This window comes from Bubalus kerabau, chromosome 22 (genome assembly GCF_029407905.1).
Source record: "Bubalus kerabau isolate K-KA32 ecotype Philippines breed swamp buffalo chromosome 22, PCC_UOA_SB_1v2, whole genome shotgun sequence".
Classification (NCBI taxonomy): Eukaryota; Metazoa; Chordata; class Mammalia; order Artiodactyla; family Bovidae; genus Bubalus; species Bubalus kerabau.
Window position 1 is genome coordinate 28167059 of NC_073645.1, and position 21329 is coordinate 28188387.

Consider the following 21329-nt stretch of genomic DNA (forward strand, 5'->3'; position numbering starts at 1 on the left):
TATACGGATTAGATCTGATTAAATATGATACATGAGTGGCTGAAGAATTATGGACGGAGGTTTGTAACATTGTACAATAGGCTGTGATCAAAACAGTCCCCAAGAAAAAGAGACACAAAAAGGCAAAATGTTGTCTGAGGAGGCCTTACAAATAGCTGAGAAAAGAAGAAAGGCAAAAGGCAAAGGAGAAAAGGAAAAATATACCCATTTGAATGCAGAGTTCTGAAGAATAAAAAGGAAAGCCTTCCTAAGTGAACAATGCAATGAAAAGGAGGAAAACAATAGAATGGGAAAGACTAGAGATCTCTTCAAGAAAATTAGAGATACCACAGGAACATTTCATGCAAAGATGAGCACAATAAAAGATAGAAAAGTATGGACCCAACAGAAGCAGAAGATATTAAGAAGAGGTGGCAAGAATACACAGAAGAACTATACAAAAACGATCTTCATGATCCGGATAACCATGATGGTGTGATCACTGACCTAGAGCCAGACATCCTGGAATGTGAAGTCAAGTGGGCCTTAGAAAGCATCACTACGAACAAAGCTAGTGGAGGTGATGGAACTCCAGTGAAGCTATTTCAAATCCTGAAAGATGATGCTGTGCAAGTGCTGCACCCAGTATGCTAGCAAATTAGGAACATTTAGCAGTGGTCACAAGACTAGAAAAAGTCAGTTTTCATTCCCAAAGAAAGGCAATGCCAAAGAATGTTCAAACTACCACACAATTGCACTCATTTCACACGCTAGCAAAATAATGCTCAAAATTCTCCAAGCTAGGCTTCAACGGTGCATCAACCAAGAACTTCCAGATGTTCAAGCTGGATTTAGAAAAGGCAGAAGAACAAAAGATCAAATGGCCAGTATCCGTTGGATCATAGAAAAGGCAAGAGAATTCCAGAAAAACATCTACTTCTTCTTCATTGACTAAAATAAAGCCTTTGACTGTGTGAATCACAACAAACTGGAAAATTCTTAAAGAGACGGGAATACCAGACTACCTTACCTGCCTCCTGAGAAACCTGTATGCAGGTCAAGAAGCAGTAGTTAGAACCAGACATGGAACAATGGACTGGTTCCAAATTGGGAAAAGAGTATGTGAAGGCTGTATGTTGTCACCCTGCTTATTTAACTTATATACAAAGGGCATCATGTGAAATGCAAGACTGGATTGAATCACAAGCTGGAATCAAGATTGCTGGGAGAAATATCAATAACCTCAGATAGGCAGATGATACCACCTTTATGGCAGAAAGCAAAGAGGAACTAAAGAGTCTCTTCATGAAGGTGAGAGAGGAAAGTGAAAAGTTGGCTTAAAGCTCAACATTCAAAAACTAAGATCATGACATCCAGTCCCATCACTTCATGGCAAATAGATGGGGAAACAATGGAAACAGTGAGAGACTTTATATTTTGGGGCTCCAAAATCACTGCAGATGGTGACTGCAGCCATGAAATTAAAAGACACTTGCTTCTTGGAAGAAAAGCTATAACAAACTTAGCTGCTGCTGCTGCTGCTAAGTTGCTTCAGTCGTGTCCAACTCTATGCGACCCCATAGATGGCAGCCCACCAGGCTCCCCCATCCCTGGGATTCTTCAGGCAAGAACACTGGAGTGGGTTGCCATTTCCTTCTCCAATGCATGAAAGTGAAATTGAAAGTGAAGTCACTCAGTCTTGTCTGACTCTTAGTGACCCCATGGACTGCAGCCCACCAGGCTCCTTCGTCCATGGGATTTTCCAGGCAAGAGTACTGGAGTCGGGTGCCATTGCCTTCTCCATAACTAACTTAGACAGCATATTAAAAAGCAGAGACATTACTTTGCCAACAAAGGGGCTTTGACTATAGTTTTTTTTTTCCTTTTTTTAAATTTTATTTTATTTTTAAACTTTACAAAATTGTATTAGTTTTGCCAAACATCAAAATGAATCCGCCACAGGTATACATGTGTTCCCCATCCTGAACCCTCCTCCCTCCTCCCTCCCCATACCATCCCTCTGTGTTGTCCCAGTGCACTAGCCCCAAGCATCCAGTATCGTGCATTGAACCTGGACAAGCTATGGTTTTCCCAGTAGTCACGTACGGATGAGAGAGCTGGACAATAAAAAAGTGAAATTCCAAAGAATTGATGCTTTTGAACTGTGGTGTTGGAGAAGACTCTTTAGAGTTACTTGGACAGCAAAGAGATCAAAGCAGTGAATCCTAAAGGAAATCAGTCCTGAATAGTTATTGGAAAGACTGATGCTGAAGCTGAAACTCCAATACTTTGGCCACATGACATGAAGAACTGACTCACTGAAAAAGACCTTGATGCTGGGAAAGCTTGAAGGCAGGAGGAGAAGGGGACAAGGATGAGATGGTTGGATGGCATCACTGACTCTATGGACACAAGTTTGAGGAAGCTCTGGGAGATGGTGAAGGACGGGGAAGCCTGGCGTGCTGCAGTCCATGGGTGAGCAAAGAATCGGATACAAGTGAGCAACTGAACAATAACCACAAAGGTAAAGACAGATATAGATGAATGGATGAATAGGGAGGCAGACAAATAGACAGTTTCCATCTGCTTTTGGCTAGAAACTGCCATCATGTCCCTTACTTCTCTTAAAAGCTCCCCAGAACCCAGCCCGAGACCTTCACCATATTCATACCTTTGTTCTTAGTGTCTCACCCGGGAAAATCTTGATCTAACATACCTCTTTTCCATATTGCCTATTGCCAAAGGCCTAGCTCAAAGTGCATTTCTCCAAGAAGCCTCACTGTTCCATTTCTACCCCAATTTATCTTTCCTATCTCTCATTTTCTAGTGTGTTAGCCTTTGCCCCATTTTCCTCTTTGACATGGTTCAGCTCAGGTCAGTCACTCAATTGTGTCCAACTCTTTGCAACCCCATGGACTGCAGCACCTGGGCTTCCCTGTCCATTACCAACTCCCGGAGCCTACTCAAACTCATGTCCATCAAGTCAGTGATTCCATCCAACCATCTCATCCTCTGAAGTCCCCTTCTCCTGCCTTCAATCTCTCTGAGTATCAGGGTCTTTTCAAATGAGTCAGTTCTTCACATCATGTGGCCAGAATATTGGAGTTTCAGCTTCAGCATCAGTCCTTCCAAGACTATTCAATACTGATTTCCTTTAGGATGGACTGGCTTGGTCACCTTGCAGTCCAAGGAACTCTAAAGAGTCTTCTCCAACACCACAGTTCAAAATCATCGGTTCTTTGGCATTCAGCTTTCTTTATGGTCCATCTCTCACATCTGTGCATGACTACTGGAAAAACTATGGTTTTGACTAGAAGGACCGTTGTTGGCAAAGTAATGTCTCTGCCTTTTAATATGCTGTCTAGGTTGGTCATAGCTTTGCTTCCAAGGAGCAAGCATCTTTTAATTTCATGGCTACAGACACTATTTGCAGTGATTTTGGAGACAAAAAAAAAAGTGTCACCATTTCCATTGTTTCCCCATCTTTGCCATGAAGTGATGGAATCAGATGCCATAATCTTAATTTTCTGAATGTTGAGTTTTGAGCCAACTTTTCCACTCTTCTCTTTCACTTTCATCAAGAGGCTCTTTAGTTCTACATTTTCTGCCATAAAGCTGGTGCCATCTGTGTATCTGAGGTCACTGATATTTCTCCCAGTAATCTTGATTCCAGCTTGTGCTTCATCCAGCCCAGCATTTCACATGACGTAGTCTGCATATAAGTTAAATAAGCAGGGTGACAATATACAGCCTTGATGTACTCCTTTCCTGATTTGGAACCAGTCTGTTCCATGTCCTGTTCTAACTGTTGCTTCTTGACCTGCACACAGATTTCTCAGGAGGCTGGTAAAGTGGTCTAGTGTTCCCATCCCTTGAAGAATTTTCCACAGTTTGTTATGATCCACACAGTCAGTATGCTTTGGCTTAGTCAATAAAGCAGAAGTAGATGATTTTCTCGAACTCTCTTGCCTTTTTGATGATCCAGTGGATGTTGGCAATTTGATCTCTGGTTCTTCTGCCTTTTCTAAATCCAGCTTTAACATCTGTTAGTTCACGAAGCCTGGCTTAGAGAATTTTGAGCATTATTTTGCTAGTGTGTGAATGAGTGCGATTGTGCGGTAATTTGAACATGTTTTGGCATTGTTTTTCTTAGGGATTGGAATGAAAACTGACCTTTTCTAGTCCTGTGGCCACTGTTGAGTTTTCCTAATTTGCTGGCATATTGAGTGCAGCACTTTCACAGCATCATCTTTTAGGATTTGAAATAGCTCAATTGGAATTTTATCACCTCCACTAGCTTTGTTCCTAGTGATGCTTCCTAAGACCCACTTGACTTCACATTTCAAGATGTCTGGCTCTAGGTGAGTGATCACACCATCATGGTTATCTGGATCATGAAGATCTTTTTCGTATAGTTCTTCTGTGTATTCTTGCCACCTCTTAATATTTTTTGCTTCAGTTGGGTCCATACTGTTTCTGTCCTTTATTGTGCCCATCTTTGCATGAAATGTTTCATTGGTATCTTTAATTTTCTTGAGGAGATCTATAGTCTTTCCCATTCTATTGTTTTCCTCTATTTCTTTGCATTGATCACTGAGGAAGGCTTTCTTATCTCTCCTTTCTATTCTTTGGAACTCTTCATTCAAATGATTATATCTTTCTTTTTCTCCTTTGCCTTTCATTTGTCACTTTTCTCAGGTATTTATAAGACCTCTTCAGACAACCATTTTCCTTTTTAGTATTTCTTTTTCTTGGGGATGGTCTTGATCAATGCCTTCTGTATAATGTCATGAACCTCCATCCATAGTTCTTCAGGCAATATGTCTATCAGATCTAATCTCTTGAATCTATTTGTCACTTCCACTGTATAATAATAAGAGATTTGATTTAGGTCATACCTGAATGGTCTAGTGGTTTTCCTTACTTTCTTCAATTTAAGTCTGAATTTGGCTATTAGGAGTTCATGATCTGAGGCACAATCAGCTCCCCATCTTGTTTTTGCTGACTGTACAGAGATTCTCCATCTTTGGCTGCAAAGAATATAGTCAATCTGATTTCGGTGTTGACCATCTGGTGATGTCCATGTGTAGAGTCATCTCTTTTGTTGCCAGAAGAGGGTGTTTGCTCTGACCAGTGCCTTCTCTTGGCAAAACTCTGTAGCCTTTGCCCTGCCTCATTTTGTACTCCAAGGCCAAATTTGCCTGTTATTTCAGGTATCTCTTGACTTCCCTACTTTTTCATTCTAGTCCCCTATAATGAAAAGAACATCTTTTTTGGGTGTTGGTTCTAAAAGGTCTTGTAGGTCTTCATAGAACCATTCAGCTTCAGCTTCTTCTTTGACATGGTGGAACTGTATATATATTTGAGGGCCAGATGTGGTTGCCCTTTTAGCTTCCTGAATAATTAAATGTGGTCGAGTGCTCTTTAATTTATGATGTAGAGCTGCTGTTGTTGTTCAGCCACTCTTTGTGACTGAGCTCTTTGTGACTCTGTGTCTGACTCTTTGTTACCCCATGGACTACAGTATGCCAGGCCTCTGTGTACCTACCTCACCATCTTCTGAAGTTTTCCCAAGTTCATGTCCATTGCATCATTTTATTCACTACATTGGTGAATGAAGAAAGAGACTCGGAGCAATGGGACAGTAGTTTTGCCCATTTTTCCATGTGCAGAGTTGGACACATATAGTATCTGGCACTTCCTGGGTTGGGAAGATCCCCTGGAGAAGAGAGTGGCTACCCACTCCAGTATTCTGGCCTGGAGAACTCTATAGTCCATGGAGTCACAAAGAGTTGGACATGACTGAGCAACTTTCACTTTCACAGAGTGAAAGCCCAGTTTGAATAAAAACCATGAGAGCTGGTGGAGTTGCTGTGGTATAGTATTAAACCTGGAATCAGCTCGATCAGCTTGGGTATCCTGGCTTTCCATATTGTTGCTACAGTCCCTTTGTAGAAATGAGTTTCTGTGTTTTCAGTATCTTTCAGTGTCTTCAGGTTATATATATATATAAAACATCACACAAACATATCTGTTAATTACTAGACCAAAAGAAGACTTCAAAAATGTAGTTCATGGTGACAATGTTCAATGAATATTTGGTGAATGAAACTGAAATGGGACCAGGCTTCTCCAGGCCCCTCACAACTTTTTTGAGATTACCAGAAGTTCATACAAAAGTTAATTCTGTATGCACTGTGAGATTATGGGCTCACAGTTTACAGGTGGAAACGTTGCCGGGTGTGGTACACTGGAGAGCACTGTGGGTCAGCAGCTACCTGGGATTACGTGTATGGCCTTCTCCTGACCCCATTCCCATAAACTTGAAGGCCACCTACTTCTGCCTTACTCAGTTTCCCCATTTGTAGATGTTTGTGGAAAAGTGTAAACATGATGGAATTCTCAGTATAAATTAGGCATTGTGATTCCATGGAAGGAGATGTGAGCTAGGGCCTCCAAAAACCTATATCCTATTGATAGTTCATTTGACCAAAATGTCATTTCTCGAGGACTGTCTCATTAAAACAGCTTTGTGTGTTCTTTGGTTATGTACCAGGCATTGTGTGACCACAAAGGTGAATAAGGCATGATCACTGCCCCTCTATTGACTCTCCATCTAGGGAGGGGAGAGCTAACCAGTAATGACTAGGTGTGAACCGCTTCTTGGAGGCAGGTAGTATGGACAGCAGTGACACTGTGAGGAAGTGGTTAACTGTGCCTGAGTGGGTCAGAGGATGTCTGACAGCAGGGCTTTCCATTAGTAATAATTGTCTTGCCTTCCCTTCCATGTCCTTGTAAGGCTAAAAGGTATGTGAAAGAGCAACACTGTCAGACACTAATAATAATAATACATAAATAATAATAAACATCATTATTGTTCCATTATCAGTCACATTCAGATATTATACTTTTAGGTATTCAATGAAAAATGAACTCCACACTCCTGGTGAGTCTCTTACAGGGATGTTGAGTTTTCCCTTTTGTGTTATAAAGGATCAGACTCTGCATTCATAAAATAAGAGAATGTGTGATCTGAGTCATTTGGCCTTGCAGAGGGTTGTTTTTTTTTAAATTCCAAAGTCGTGGGGCTCTTCTGTTGTTGCTGTTGTTTTTTCTCATTCCGTGAGTTGATACCTGTCTTCACCTACCTGTTTTAGTTACTGATTTAGGTGATGCACATTTAGTGAACACTTTGTATGTATTCAAGGAGTATAAATATAATTAAATAATACAATCAAATCTGAAAGACATGCTATATTTTACCCATGATAAGTGCTCGGTGGAAATCAATGATGAGTGCAGTGCATTGAAAGGGAAGAATAGTGAGTGGGCTAAAGATCAGAAAAAGCTCTGGGGAAGAAGCCACACTTGCAGTGGCCCTGCATGCACTCTGAGGCACAAGAGTGGTCTTTTCCTTGCCATCTTACACAGACATGAGAGCGTGAATGAGCCTGATACCTTGAGTGGCATTGAAAGGTCCATTTCATTTAGGAAAGATTGATAAAGTAAGAGATAAAGCTGAGAGTACAATATTTTGCTTGTAATATTGGCTCAGGTATCAGCTGATGAGCATTTTTACCCATGTGTCTTATTTTTCCTATGAGCACAGAATCTACCTCTTTCTTATCTTCTTATCCATCAGAGTGTCTTTCATGTAACAGTTGTTCAGTAAATATTTTAAAAATTAGTGTTGCTGAGTTATTTTAGATATAGCTAAAGACTTCATGGAATTTGAAGAAAATAGGAAGATATAATTTTACTAAAGGTTTTACCTCTAAAAGTGGGACATGGATGGCATCAGAAATAGTTTACACTCAACTCAAAAGCCTTAGTTGGTTGGGTATATATTGAGCTAGAAGACCCCATGATAAGCGTAGCACGGTCATGTTCATAATATTTTTATCTGGATAGGATGCATGTCTACTTGAGTGTGTTAGGCACTCTGGTGGGTTGGATTGTTCATCTCCAGAAGGATGGCACATATCTTTCTGTTAAACAGTGTCCCTTGACGCTTATGCTCTGCTCACTTCCTTGTTTTGCAGCTCTACAGCTCCATGGACTTTGGAAGACGGTGGCAACTCATGCATGAACGCATCACACCCAACAGGTTTTACTGGTAAGCCCCATCCACAGTCTCACCACTCTCTGGGACAGGAATCAGGCAACATGGCACTCTGGCAATTCCTGAACACCTTCAGCACTTGAGGTCATTGTGTGTCCTAGTCCTTTGCTACTCAGTTTGGTTCATGGACTGGTAGCATTAGCATCACTTGGGAAGTTTTAGAAATACAGAATCTCGGGCCCATTGAAACTTATTAAGCAGAACTCTGCATGTAGTATAATCCCTGGTGATTTTATGTGCACATTGAAGTAGAAGCCCTGGGCTAGACAGCTTCTTGAGAAGGTCATGACTGGGTGCTCTTAGCTATGTATTAATCTCCCCTCTTTTAGTAAGAAGTAGATGTTTTTTGAACCTATTCTGAAAAGCAAGCATTTCCTAAAACATACTATGAAGAACACTAGCAGTGCTTCTCCTTCCAAAAGTGTTTCTGCGGTCACATAATTTTAGGTAACAGTTATCCAACTCTGGCCTCGTGGAGACTCAGGATTCACATTAGGATATTAGAGCCTCTGGAGAAATGCAGAGTAAAGGAAGCTGCCAGACATGAAGCCACAGATTCCCAAACGCACTGTACTCTAGAATCCCTTTCTCATGTCATACCTGATCATCCTTTAGAACAACTTCTGTGGAGCACATTTTGACAAGTTTTTCAAGGAGTGAATACATTTCAGCTGGAAAATTAGCCTTTTCCCCTATTCAGAAAGTGTTGTTAACTGGTATTTTTTATACATGAATTCTATTGTTAATTTGGTTGTAGCAGAGTAAACTTGGTTTGGTATAAGGTTTACTTTTTACTCTTCCTAGCTATATGAAATGCTTCTAACATGTATCATGCTTTCATTTCTGCAGAAGCAATGGCCAAATATATCTAGGAATGTATGTAGGAAGTATATACCAAAGTGTATAATATGCTTAATTATGTGCTTAATTAGAAATAGAAACAAAATTAACAGTACTTAAAAGTAGTACCTATTCCATGTCTCATATTAAATACCTTAGTTCAGCTTCCTTAAAGAGTCATGAGATGACCCTTCATGCCTTCCACAAGGTGGGGGTGGTGTGGGGGGGCAGTGGGGGGATGTACATATATGCTTCTTTGAACATATGTATATATATACAACCATGCCAGCATCTTTGGAAGCAACATTTCACCCTATCCCCTCTGCACCTACAGAACTATGTTCAGAATTAAAATGATGATTGCTGAAGCACACTGTAAAAATCAACTATGTCTTATTATATACAAAGTCCTTGGAGAAAAAAGGGAACCGGTAGTACTGCTTTACCTCAATGCCTGGACTATTCCCAGTCATTTTTCCCTTTGCAGACCAATTATTATTTGTTCTATAACTACTATTTCAATTATTATTTGGTCTGTATTTAGAATTATATTAAGATTTTTTCAATAGACCGAGACAGAAAAAGGAAATATTTGTTTTTCTGATGTGCTAGTTATATAATTACTGCCTTTTGCTCAGCTAGGATGGACCAGTTTCTCAGTGTCAGTTCAGTTCAGTTCAGTTCAGTCGCTCAGTTGTGTCCGACTCTGCGACCCCATGAACCGAAGCACGCCAGGCCTCCCTGTCCATCACCAACTCCCGGAGTTCACTCAAACTCACGTCCATCCAGTCAGTGATGCCATCCAGCCATCTCATCCTCTGTCGTCTCCTTCTCCTCTTGCCCCCAATCCCTCCCAGCATCAGAGTCTTTTCCAATGAGTCAAGTCTTCGCATGAGGTGGCCAAAGTACTGGAGTTTCAGCTTTAGCATCATTCCTTCCAAAGAAATCCCAGGGCTGATCTCCTTCAGAATGGACTGGTTGGATCTCCTTGCAGTCCAAGGGACTCTCAAGAGTCTTCTCCAACATCACAGTTCAAAAGCATCAATTCTTCGGCATACCATCACTCAAAAAGAAAGTGGAAAGTGAAAGTTGCTCAGTCATGTCCGACTCTTTGCAACCCTGTAGAATAGTGCATGGAATTCTCCAGTCCAGAATACTATAGTGGGTAGCTGTTTCCTTCTTCCAGGGATCTTCCCAACCTGGGGATCAAACCTACATCTCCCACATTGCAGGCGGATTCTTTACAAGTTGAGCCACCAGGGAAGCCCACCCATCACTCAAAAGTCCCTCAAAAAAAAAATAAAATAAAATAAAATAAAATAAAATAAAAAAACCCTCTGCTATTTCTGAAACAAATTCTTGAGATGGTAAGGCAGTTAGCTGACTAGGAAGTCAAGTTGATGAAGAAGGGAAGTACAGTAGACTGGATAAGCCTTGTGATCATTCCTGAAGGAAATTAAATTAAGTGGATGAAGGGTAGCATTTTCCTATTTGCAGAGGGCAAGAAGGGAATGTTCCAGATTCTGTCTGCCTTCCCCCTTCCTTTATAGAGCAAAAAGAGTAAATCCCCAGGTCCTGATAATTATGTTTCATTTCTTTTCCACCCTGTACTTCTTTCATATATACCCCCATGGGGAAATATAAAAGTTAGTGCCTGTGCTGGCTAGTCAAGTAGTAGCTGAAAATTCCATTTTTGTAATTACCACTTCTCTGTTTCTGATATATAATTGCCACGATTATTCTTTTAGGTGTCACTGGAGTTGTAGAGAAAGAACTCATTTTACATAGACCTTTTTTCCCCCATTGATAGAATCATGATTGTAGAAAGCTCTTATGCTGAAAAGACTTGGCTTGTATGGGTTAGGTGTGGAAATATCGACTCGATACCTCCTTGAGAAAAGACAAAGTGTGCATTTGTCAGGGTATAGAACACAGCTTTGGTTAAGACAGAGCCTCTTGGGGATCTGGTCTCTGCATCCATATAAATGGGAACAGTATTCTTCCTGTTAACTTCATATAGTTATTGAAAGGACAAGATACCATCCTTTCAGAATTGGACTCTTGGCAATTTTATTTCTCTGTTTCAGATTTATAATTTGTCAGTTATATCTTTAAGTACTATATTTATTAGTAGTTCTGAATTTATTCAGTTGCTCAGTCATGTCTGACCCTTTGCAACCCCATGGACTGCAGCCTGCTAGGCTTCCCTCCTGTCCTTCACCATTTCCCAGAGCTTGTTCAAACTCATGTCCATGATGCCATCCAACCATCTTGTCCTCTGTCGTCCCCTTCTCCTCCTGCCTTCTATCTTTCCCAGCATCAGGTTCTGAAGACCATAACACGTAATTGATTTGTCATTTTTTCTGGGATCCAGAAAATCCTATGCCCGGTGAGACTTTTCCTGTGTACATCTAGTAACAATTGAATGGGTCCGAGAAGCCACATCTCAACCTAACTTTATTTTCCTCGCTCTTTCTTGAGTCTTGATTTTTCTGATGTCATAAAAACAAGACAAATCAACAGCCAAAAGCCTTAAAACTGCTTCTTTTTGGAGGATGATGCAGAGTGAAGTGGTATTGGGGCTGATAGGGACACATGGAGGGAAGGGCAGTCATGCCCAAAACAAGAAATTGAAGTAAAAGACTTATCTTGCAGTAAGTAGACAAATAGAGTAAACATGCAACCCAGACGGAATATTGCCCAAATATTGTTGTCTATAATTTGGAGATTTTCAAATTTCTAGGGATAGATCCTTCATGAATGCTATAGGTTTCTTCTCCCATACTGCCTTCAGTTGGTGGGAAGTAGCAACCTAGAGGGGACCTGTGGGGAAGAACACTGTGATACAGAAATGATTTCTGCCAAGGGTGCAGAAGAATCAACCATCTATGATGATGATCAGTGTAATGGCTGTGAAAATGCATCAAGAACTGTAAGGGGTATCATGATTATTCATTTCCTCCTTTGTGGCCTACAATGCCTATGAGTTAGACAGGGCATGGGCCATACTTTTCCCATGGGCAATAATATTAGCATTAATAATAAAAGATTCACTAGAGGTAAAATTTTCTTTATGAATTCCAGATGTTCTAATGCCATCAAGAAAGGTCACCTAGGAATCTTGTACTATTGAGTGACTCCACCATCATGCCCTGAGCATCAGACTGACATGCAAACTCTTTTATGTGTGACCCTTTCACTCATTTGATATGTGGTTAACAGGCAGATTACTAGCCCTGTCTTATGCTCCTATTCATCACCCCAGTTGCTTTAGCAAGTTTAGTTTGCAGGGAGAACACAGGAGTAGCTAAGTACCCTACTGTAATCTTTCTCTAGTCTCTGCCTGGGCAAGGGTATCACAGGGAAAGGTGGTTTTTGGTTTAATAGCCTACTGAGCTGCAAATGAATAGTACCTCCACTCTTCTGTTGGGAGATATTTAACAGGCAGGTACATTCTGCAGTGGGACGATTGTTTTCATTGCACATCCAATTTGAATACTTGTTATGGTTCACAGCTTTACCTCGGTGGCCCCTCAGTCTCCCTAGGTGTTCACCGTCCTCTGGCTTCTTTTCCGATGAGGGGACAGGCATCCTAGGCCTTGCTGAGTTCTCTGTGTAACTGGGCTGGCCTCTAAGTGCCTCTGATCCCTGATAGCTTTTGTTTGTGTAGTATCATGAACAAGAGAAAGAATGTCTCCTATGTCTCTTTCTTACTGACTTCCCCTTAATTGTTCTCTCTCCTGAAAGACCAGGGTCCCTTTGTTTTTCCTTGATGTCACTGCAGGAGAATGTTCTGATAAAGTAATACATCCAAAGCTGCCAGGAACTTAAATTCTTACCCCTTTTCTGGGGTCTTTGGGCTGTAAAATGGACTGGTCTTTAGAGTAGAAGAAAAAAGAAAGCCCTATAAGTAGTCAACAGGTGTGGAACAAGCTCTAGATCAGCCTACTTCAGGGCGCTCAAGGAGAGAAGGCTCCTGATGGATGGCTCTTTGAAGCTGTAACAATGCCAGGCTGCAGGCTGAGAGTGGCTGGCATGCAGGGACAGCCAGGATGGGCTTCACATCGCTACTGTCCTTTGATTTAATTTGGCTTATTCTTTGTAGATTTCTAATGATGGTTGTGCCAGCAGCTTCTATTTTCTTCTTTCAGAAAGGTCATTAGGGAGGGTAGGAAAAATGTAAAAGCAAAACATGTCTCGTCTGGTGTGTAGAACTAGAATGTCCTAGGAATATATCTTTTAAAGAAGAAAGGAAGGGTATGGACTAAAAACTCCTTTCATCACAATATTTCCTTTCCAATCTTCCATTGTTCTTGTTTTTTCCAGTCTCTTTGTATGCATATGCTCTTTTATACATAGCTTAAATATTTTGCACATCAATTTGTATAATCTGCCTTCTCCCCTTTTAATGTTCTATTATAACAATTTTATGATATTATAAAATCTTTACAATCATTTTAATTGTCTATGCAACACTTCATTATGTAAAGAGACATACTTTATAACACTGTTTTTATTGACCATTGGAAATTTTCATATTTTTCATTGTCATAAATAACAGTTTAATATTTTATGCATATTTCCTTAATATCTTGGACAAGTGTCCTTGGTAGCCCAAATAAAAACTTGTGTTTTTTCTCAGTCTCAACAGAGTGTCACATTCAAAGGGAATGACCAAAATTCAACACTGAAGCATTTTAGGGAAATAACGTTTTTTATTGAATGTTTTCTTAAAAGAGTTGCAAAGAAGCATCACATCACACAGCATACAGTGAGTCTTTATAAAACTTCCTTTGTCCATATCTAACAGTCCAAGATCCTGATCATCATGGTAGTTACTGTCTCATCTTTTCCTTCTCTTTCCATGGGCTCTAAAACTATTCTCAGTCACAGAGGTTCATTGTCCACAGCATGGCCCCTTCCAGAGAATACCTTGTATCCCACACACCTTCCTCCCCAGGTATCATCAGCTTTTCTTATATAGAAAAGCTCATCTCACCATCTGTCACTCTTACCCTTCCCTCCAGGAAATCAATCTTTGCTGCACAGCCCTTAGAAAACGTAGGAGGAGGAGCAGGTGATTGTTAGAGTCCAATAACTGGTTTAATCACTACTAAAAGAAGAATAATTACATCAAATATATACATTTTGAGTATCTTTAATACCTTTCTTTAAAAATGTCAATTGTGTGCTGTTGTATGTTCTCACTTAAAACATATGCAAGTATGAGTCTACTTATAATTAATATTGACTTCATTCTTGGGGCAGGCAGCTTCCAGATGGTCCCCAGTGCCCGCTGTCTTCTGGGCACCTTCTCATTGAGTTTGAGCTCCTTTTAGTAACTTGCTTCTCGTGACTAGAGCATGGCACAAGTGAAAAGATGACACTTCAGAGATTCATCTACAAAAGTTTTTGTCTTAGAGACCTTCTTGTGATTGCTTTGTGAGCTGCCCTATGGAGAGGCCCATATGATAAGGAACTGAGGGAGGCTGCAGTCAGTGGTCAGTGAGGAAGTGAGGGCCTCAGTCCAACAGCTGGGTTCTAGCAAGAAACGGCTGAATCCTGCCAACAATCTTGTGAGTGAGCTGGGAGGCAGGTCCTTCTCCAGTCAGGCCTTCAGGGGAGAGTGCAGCTCTGGCCAGCCATCAAGCCTGTGAGAGACCTTGAGACAGAGGCACGCAGCGGAGTCACACCCAGATTCCTGACACACAGGACTGTGAGACAATAAACATTTGTTGTTTTTAGCTGCTAGGTTTTCTAGTGAGATTGTCTGAACTTGTTTCATTCTATTCTGTTTTACATTCTGATGGCATGATTTTGCTCTCTGAGTATACTCTTTGATGCCTGTGTGTGTTTGTGTGAGGGTGAGTCCAGTGTGCAGATTCCCATTCAGAGAAATGCTAATCTCACTTACAAAAATCCCGTTTATCTCAGTCCTAGGCTTACCTAGCTCAGCCTAGTAGTGGCTGTGAGAGTGGAAGACAGAGCAGAGAAGCAGGAGGTGAAAATGGGACATGATTACCTTGAGATAACGTGGCTAGTGAACCCTCTTACATCTTGACTTCAATTTAAACTCTGAGATCTCACCTGTTCTGGAATGTGTTCTGTGTTTTGCTTCAAGGATAAGCTCCTAAACTATGGTTCCTGAGGAACTGCATGGCGAGTCATCCTTTGTCTGTTAATACATTACTCATGACAGAAGGAGAGTTAAGGGATAGGCAGAATGGCCTGAGATTGCTTCCTGGAAAATCAAGGTCTTTTCAAACAAAGTTACCATTATGGGCGGAATTTTTGAGGCAGCCTCTACAATTTTGCAAACACAGTCATTTGCAATCTCGAATAATGGGATTTAGGCATCGACCTGATAGAATCAGATTTAGAGGCCCTTTGCAAACCAGGGTATGCCACAAATAATATTTAATTCAACTTTCCCTTACATTTTTTAAATGGTGCAGCAATTTAAAAATGCATTACATTCAGAATAATACACGCAAGGTCAGAAGGGGAGATGTGAAAGCTCAGCTCTCAAGGAGAAATCAGTTTCTACTTTGCTGATAGGGCCACCCATATGCTGTATGTCTGGTTGCATCTTGGCCTTGGAAGAGCTATCTTAGTGCTGAGAGCAAATGCAGCGCTTGAAAGCTATTCATGGTTCTCAGCCCGTGCACTGAGGAAAACAGAAAGCTCAATCAAGACCTGTTGGACTCATTCATAATTATCCTAAGCACAGATGGGTTCTATGAAGGAGGGTAAACAAGGAGATGTAGGTACTTCTAGACTTAACGAACTCTTTGCTGTGAAGAGAAGGTGTCATATTTGACCCTGCCTTGGGAACTCTGAAAAGATTTGTGTGTCAAGCAGAGAAGTCAAACACTGAATTAGGTAATGTATCCACTTACCTAATCCAGTCTATGAAAAATTCCAAGATAGAAATGGGAAACATAATTTCTTCTTTTCTCAGCTTCTTGGATGGTTTCTCTGGAATTAGAGACACATGGCTTCCAAATGCTTCTTCCCCCCCATGACTATGTGGAAAACACGAGAAATAGTTCTTCAGCTCAGAGAAAGGGGAATCTCACTGATAAAATTTCAGAGGGTATGAAATGTGATTGTTCTCACAATGGGTGAGATTTCAGAGGTTACTATCCTTTGAGGAGAGGCCAGGAGAGACCCACGTGGAGTAAAGCACTTAGACAGCTCTAATCTTCCTGAAACTCAAATTGTCCATTTAGAGCTTCTTCTCTCTATATGAAGAAGTGGGGACAGTGGACCACTGATAGTAATGAGCTGTGTTTAGTGGCCTTGACTAGGGAATCTGAGAATTGGAGGGTCAAGGAGAGGTCTAGAGAGAAAGGAAAGAAAAGGATATTGAGCTGAGCAGCTCAAGGAGAAAGTATCCAACTGAAGAGTTGAAAGTGAAAGTGAAGTCGCTCAGTCGTGTCCAACTCTTTGTGACCCTGTGGACTGTAGCCCACCAGGCTCCTCCGTCCCTGGGATTCTTCAGGCAAGAATACTGGGGTGGGTTGCCATTTCCTTCTCCAGGGGATCTTCCTAACCCAGGGATCGAACCCGGGCCTCCTGTATTGCAGGCAGACGCTTTATACTCTGAGCCACCAGGGAAGCCCCAACTGAAGGGTTGGAGGTTGTTTAATATGCAGGTTGGAGACAGTGTGACAGGCAGGAGGAATCACCCTTTTCCTCACTGAGGAAATCTAAGCTTGCTCTGTTTCTGGTTGGGTTAAGAGTGTGTATTAACCTGAGGCTACCATAACAAACTGCCCTAGAACTGGGTGTCTTCAACAGTAGGTGTGTATTTTCTCCTGCTTCTGGCAGCTGGGAGGAGATCAGGGTACCAGCATGGTTTCTGGAGAGAGCTCTCTTTCTGGCTTGTAGACTTCTATCTTCTTGCTGTGTCCTCTCATGCTTTTGCCTTTTATAAGGACACTATTGCCATGAGGAGGACTCTACCCTCATGACTTCATCTAACCCTAATTACCTCCCAAAGGTCTCCTCTCAAGATAGCAATGCCTAGCATTGCCTTAGGATCTGCCTGCAATGCAGGAGACCTGGGTTCAATCCCTGGGTCAGGAAGATACCCTGGAGAAGGGAATGGCACCCACTCCAGTACTCTTGCCTGGAAAATCCCATGGACAGAGGAGCCTGACAGGCTACAGTCCATGGGGTCATAAAGAGTTGGACATGACAGAGCAACTAACACTTTCACTTTTACATTAGAGGTTAAAGCTTCAACATGTGAATGAGGATGAGTTGGGAGTGGGGAACACAGTTCAGTCCACAGCTTGATAAAGCAGGGAAGACATTGAGAAGAAATGCAAAATTTCCAGAGAACTTCTCACCAAGACGAATCCTGGAGCAGAAGTGCCTCAGGCTTGTAGGAATAGATGGGAAGGCAATACTGAAAATACAAAAACAATTTTTAAAAGGTACAAACACAATATACTTCTTTTTTTCTGATTGTAGCATCAACAAAAGCTTATTGTAGACATTCAAGAAAATGCAGGAAAATAAAAAGAAAATAATTACTTCTAATTTCACTGCCCAGAAGACATCACTTTAAAAAAATCAAGTACTTTTCCATAGACTTTTCCTTTATTATAATGTAGTATAATTTTCAATATACTTGTTTGACAATTGAAATCATGCTGTTTATGAAATTTTGTATCTTATTAAAACATACTTGAAGATTTTCCTGTACCATTCTGTACTCTCTCTAAACATAATTTAAAATTTGTATTATTTGAGTTGTATTTTAATTGGTGGCTATATAGTAATTTAATCACTCTACTATTATTTTACATTGTTCTTGCTTCTAAACATTTACTATTAAGGAAGTTACTGGAATGTTATTTTGAAAGCCTCTAAGTAATTATCTTTCCAAGGTTGGTTTATTATGATTTTTAAGGATAGACTACCAAAACAATATATATAAATATTAGCATGCCAAATTGTTCTCTGGAAAGTTTATACCAATTTCCACTCGAACTAGTGAAATGCCATTTCAACACCTCATAAAAATTTAATTTAAAAAAGTAATCTAATTTAATATGCAAAAATGGATTTCCCTTGTTTTAATTTGCATTTCTTATCAGACTGGTGAGCTTAGACAAGTTTTCATGTATTTATTAGCCATTGTATTTCTTTTATGTGACCATCTGTTTTTGCTTCTTCTTTATTATAAGTTTTTTATATAGTCTCTCATTTTGTTTCAATGTTGTCTCCAGTTTGTTCTTTGTATTTTAATCGGCTTATGATGTCAAACATACTTTTAAAAAAATTGCTCAAATCTTTTTATTTTTTCTGCTATATCTCCTCTTACTTTATGTGTAGATTATGTCCTCAACTGTGATCATGCAACTGTTAGCTGGAGTTTTCTGATTTGCAGCGCTCCTTTATTAAACAGTGTATATAATACATATATATTATATATTAGATTATATATATTAAAAGACTGTATTCTCCCATATTATGCTTCAGAAATCTCATACTGATAATTGTCTATTTCATCTTGTGACTGTATTGTAATTTAATCATTTTATAATTTTTTTATCCATATTTTTAGAATTTAGATGGATAGATATTTTTAGAATTTATAGGATTTTAATTTTTTTTAAGTAATTAAAATCTACTGAACATCTTCCTACTTAATTCTGTGCCCATATTTCTGACTACTTTCTCTGATGGTCTCCTGCAGGAGAAACTCTGATCAGAAGTTAGGGACCACTGAGGTTGGTAACATTTGTCAACAGCCTTTATCCTGCTGGGTTGGTCAGTCCTCTGTGCCCTGAGCCAGACCAGACCGTGTTTAGTGATTGTTTGTAACACAGCATAGTGCCTAACTGGGCAAGTCTCCTCTCTTGCAAAACGTAACAAAACATAAAACAAAAATAGAACCTTTTCTTCTCTTCCCAAATATTCTTGGGCTTATTTTACTCATCTGTCCATCAAATAAATTTAGAATCACTTTGTCATGTTTCAAAATGTCCTGCTTCCCCCCACCACTATAAAGCAGCTATTTAGGTTATTGGTTAGAATTGTGGCAAAGCTATAAATTCATTTGGCAAGAACTGAATGTTTTTCAATATCCAGTTTTCATTTTTGGCCATATGGTTTGTATCTCCTTTTATATTACTTCTTTGTTTCTCAGTAAAAATTGTATAGTTTTCTTTATATCAGTCTTACATATTTCTAGTTAATATTATTTCTAGGAATTTTCACTTTTGGTATTATTATAAGTAAATATATTTTGTATGTAACATCTTTATCAGGCTGGCATGACTGAATTTGGTAACCAATTCAGTTAGAAGTGTATATATAATTTGGCATCACTGACTCGATGGACATGAGTTTGAGTGAACTCCAGGAGTTGGTGATGGACAGGGAGGCCTGGCGTGCTGCGATTCATGGGGTCGCAAAGAGTCGGACACGACTGAGCGACTGATCTGATCTGATCTCTAATCTGATACATATAAGAAGTGTATCTATAATCTATAACCAACAGAGGTATATCTGTAATTTGCCTACATGCATATTTAGTTGGTGCCCTAAGATTCTTTATATTATAAAGAAAATGCGTTTAAGATTTTTAAGTGATCAAGAGAGTGTGATATGACTACAGATTCATTCCTGTGGGAGTTTAGGAATTAAAATAGGAGGAGAGCTTTGCCCTTAATAGCTGTATGAGATTGGGCAATGGTACTTAATCAGCTGGTGTCCTTTCTGGCTGGTGGGACATCAGTATACCCTGCCATTGCCTCCTGGCTAAATGTCAGTCTTTTTAGCTTGGAATATCGTAAGTGCTCAATAAATATTAGATAGAAAATTAATAATAAAACAACTTATGAGAAGATGATTGGAAGAAATGACCATCTGCATTAATTTAGTGGCAGATAATACTTAGCATCTCTTTGAAACTGAGCAAGGTTGAATGCATCTGCATATCTTATTTTTATTCTATGTTCAAATCCCATTCATTACCTAATAGTCAGTGTTCATATTTCTGATCTGTTTTCCAGCTATCAGGATATGTCTTACTATTATATTTGTTAAAGATATTTTTAGAGAAAATATTTCTAGCTTGATGTTAATAAAATTCATAAAACCATAAGCTAAAGATTGCATTGTATCTTATCCTGTGTACTTTAATAGATGTGATGCAAATGTTGAGACATGTCCATGCAGATTGTGAATGGAACATGGCTAGAAATGGGAAGCACCAATAGAATATGAGTAAGAAATGTCATGATTGCTCAGAAGTTGAAGAGCCCAGGTTAGTCTGGTATACCAAATGAAGGTTTCTTAGAGAAAATGGGATTAATGAACCTTGAAGAGTGGGTTTACTTGGCGAGTAAGAAAGGGAGACAGGTTTTCTTGCAAAGGGAAGCTGATTGGAACAAAGCTGAAGTCACGGGATATTTGGAGAGCAGTTAGTATATCTGCTGAAATAGCGTTTCTCAACCTCAGCATCTTTACCATTTTGGTATGAATAATTATCCTGTGCATTCTGAGAGGTTTCGCTGGATCCTTGGTCTTTATTCCATAAATGCTTACAGTATCCCTCTAGTTGTGAAAACCAGAAGTATCTCTAATATTCTGACACTGCCAAATATTCTCTGAGGGGCATCTTCACCCCTGACTAGGAGTCACTGTGCTAGGAAGATAGGATTTGTGTTGAGGGGCAGTGAGAAATGAAGCTGGACATATAGACTAGATTCAGACTGTGAAGGGCTTCAAATACCCGGTAAGTGGTTTAGACATGTCTCTCTGGCTAATGGAGGGAATTCATCTTTTGTGCAGGGAAATGACATGATATTCATATTTTATGAAGATTTATTAACATTTGGCACTTTCCTTGCGATGCTTAAGTGCATTCTGCACAACTCTCTGTCAATAGATAAGCTACTGATTTTTCTCAAGACAGATGCAGCTCCTCTAACGTATCTTGATCCCAAGTTTCCTTCTCTGGTGGAAAAAGTATGGAATTGTGAACTTTAAAAAATATAAACCTAGTATGTATTCTTAAATAATTCATTTCTGTTTATACTTTAATCATACAACAGCATTATAGATTTTTATTGAATGATGCAATCACTTTAACACACATTTTATTCTTGTACTCTTCTAATTTTTGTACACATGAAAGTAATTTTTCACAAAAATATAGTTGTAATAGGTTTCCCCATTTATGTCTTTTTTTCACTTTTTCCTAACCTAAACAATTTTCTGTGTATAGGCAGAGTATTTATAATTATTATATTCATGGTGGCAGAGTATCATACTGAATTAATAAACTCTCTTTTATACTAATGAAATATGGAAAAGTTAGAGTGGAAAGGACCCTAAAAGATCCAGTGATTTTGGTCTAGTGTTC

The 21329-nt window shown here is 39.7% G+C and overlaps 1 protein-coding gene across 1 annotated transcript in view; it reads left to right on the forward strand.

Annotated features, from left to right (window-relative positions):
• SORCS3 (sortilin related VPS10 domain containing receptor 3) overlaps nucleotides 1–21329 on the forward strand; it is a 466176-nt gene that overhangs the window by 230989 nt on the left and 213858 nt on the right. Inside the window, exon 6 of the mRNA XM_055561093.1 lies at nucleotides 8022–8095. Coding sequence (XP_055417068.1) covers nucleotides 8022–8095 — 74 coding nt within the window. The remainder of the gene's footprint in view (nucleotides 1–8021; nucleotides 8096–21329) is intronic.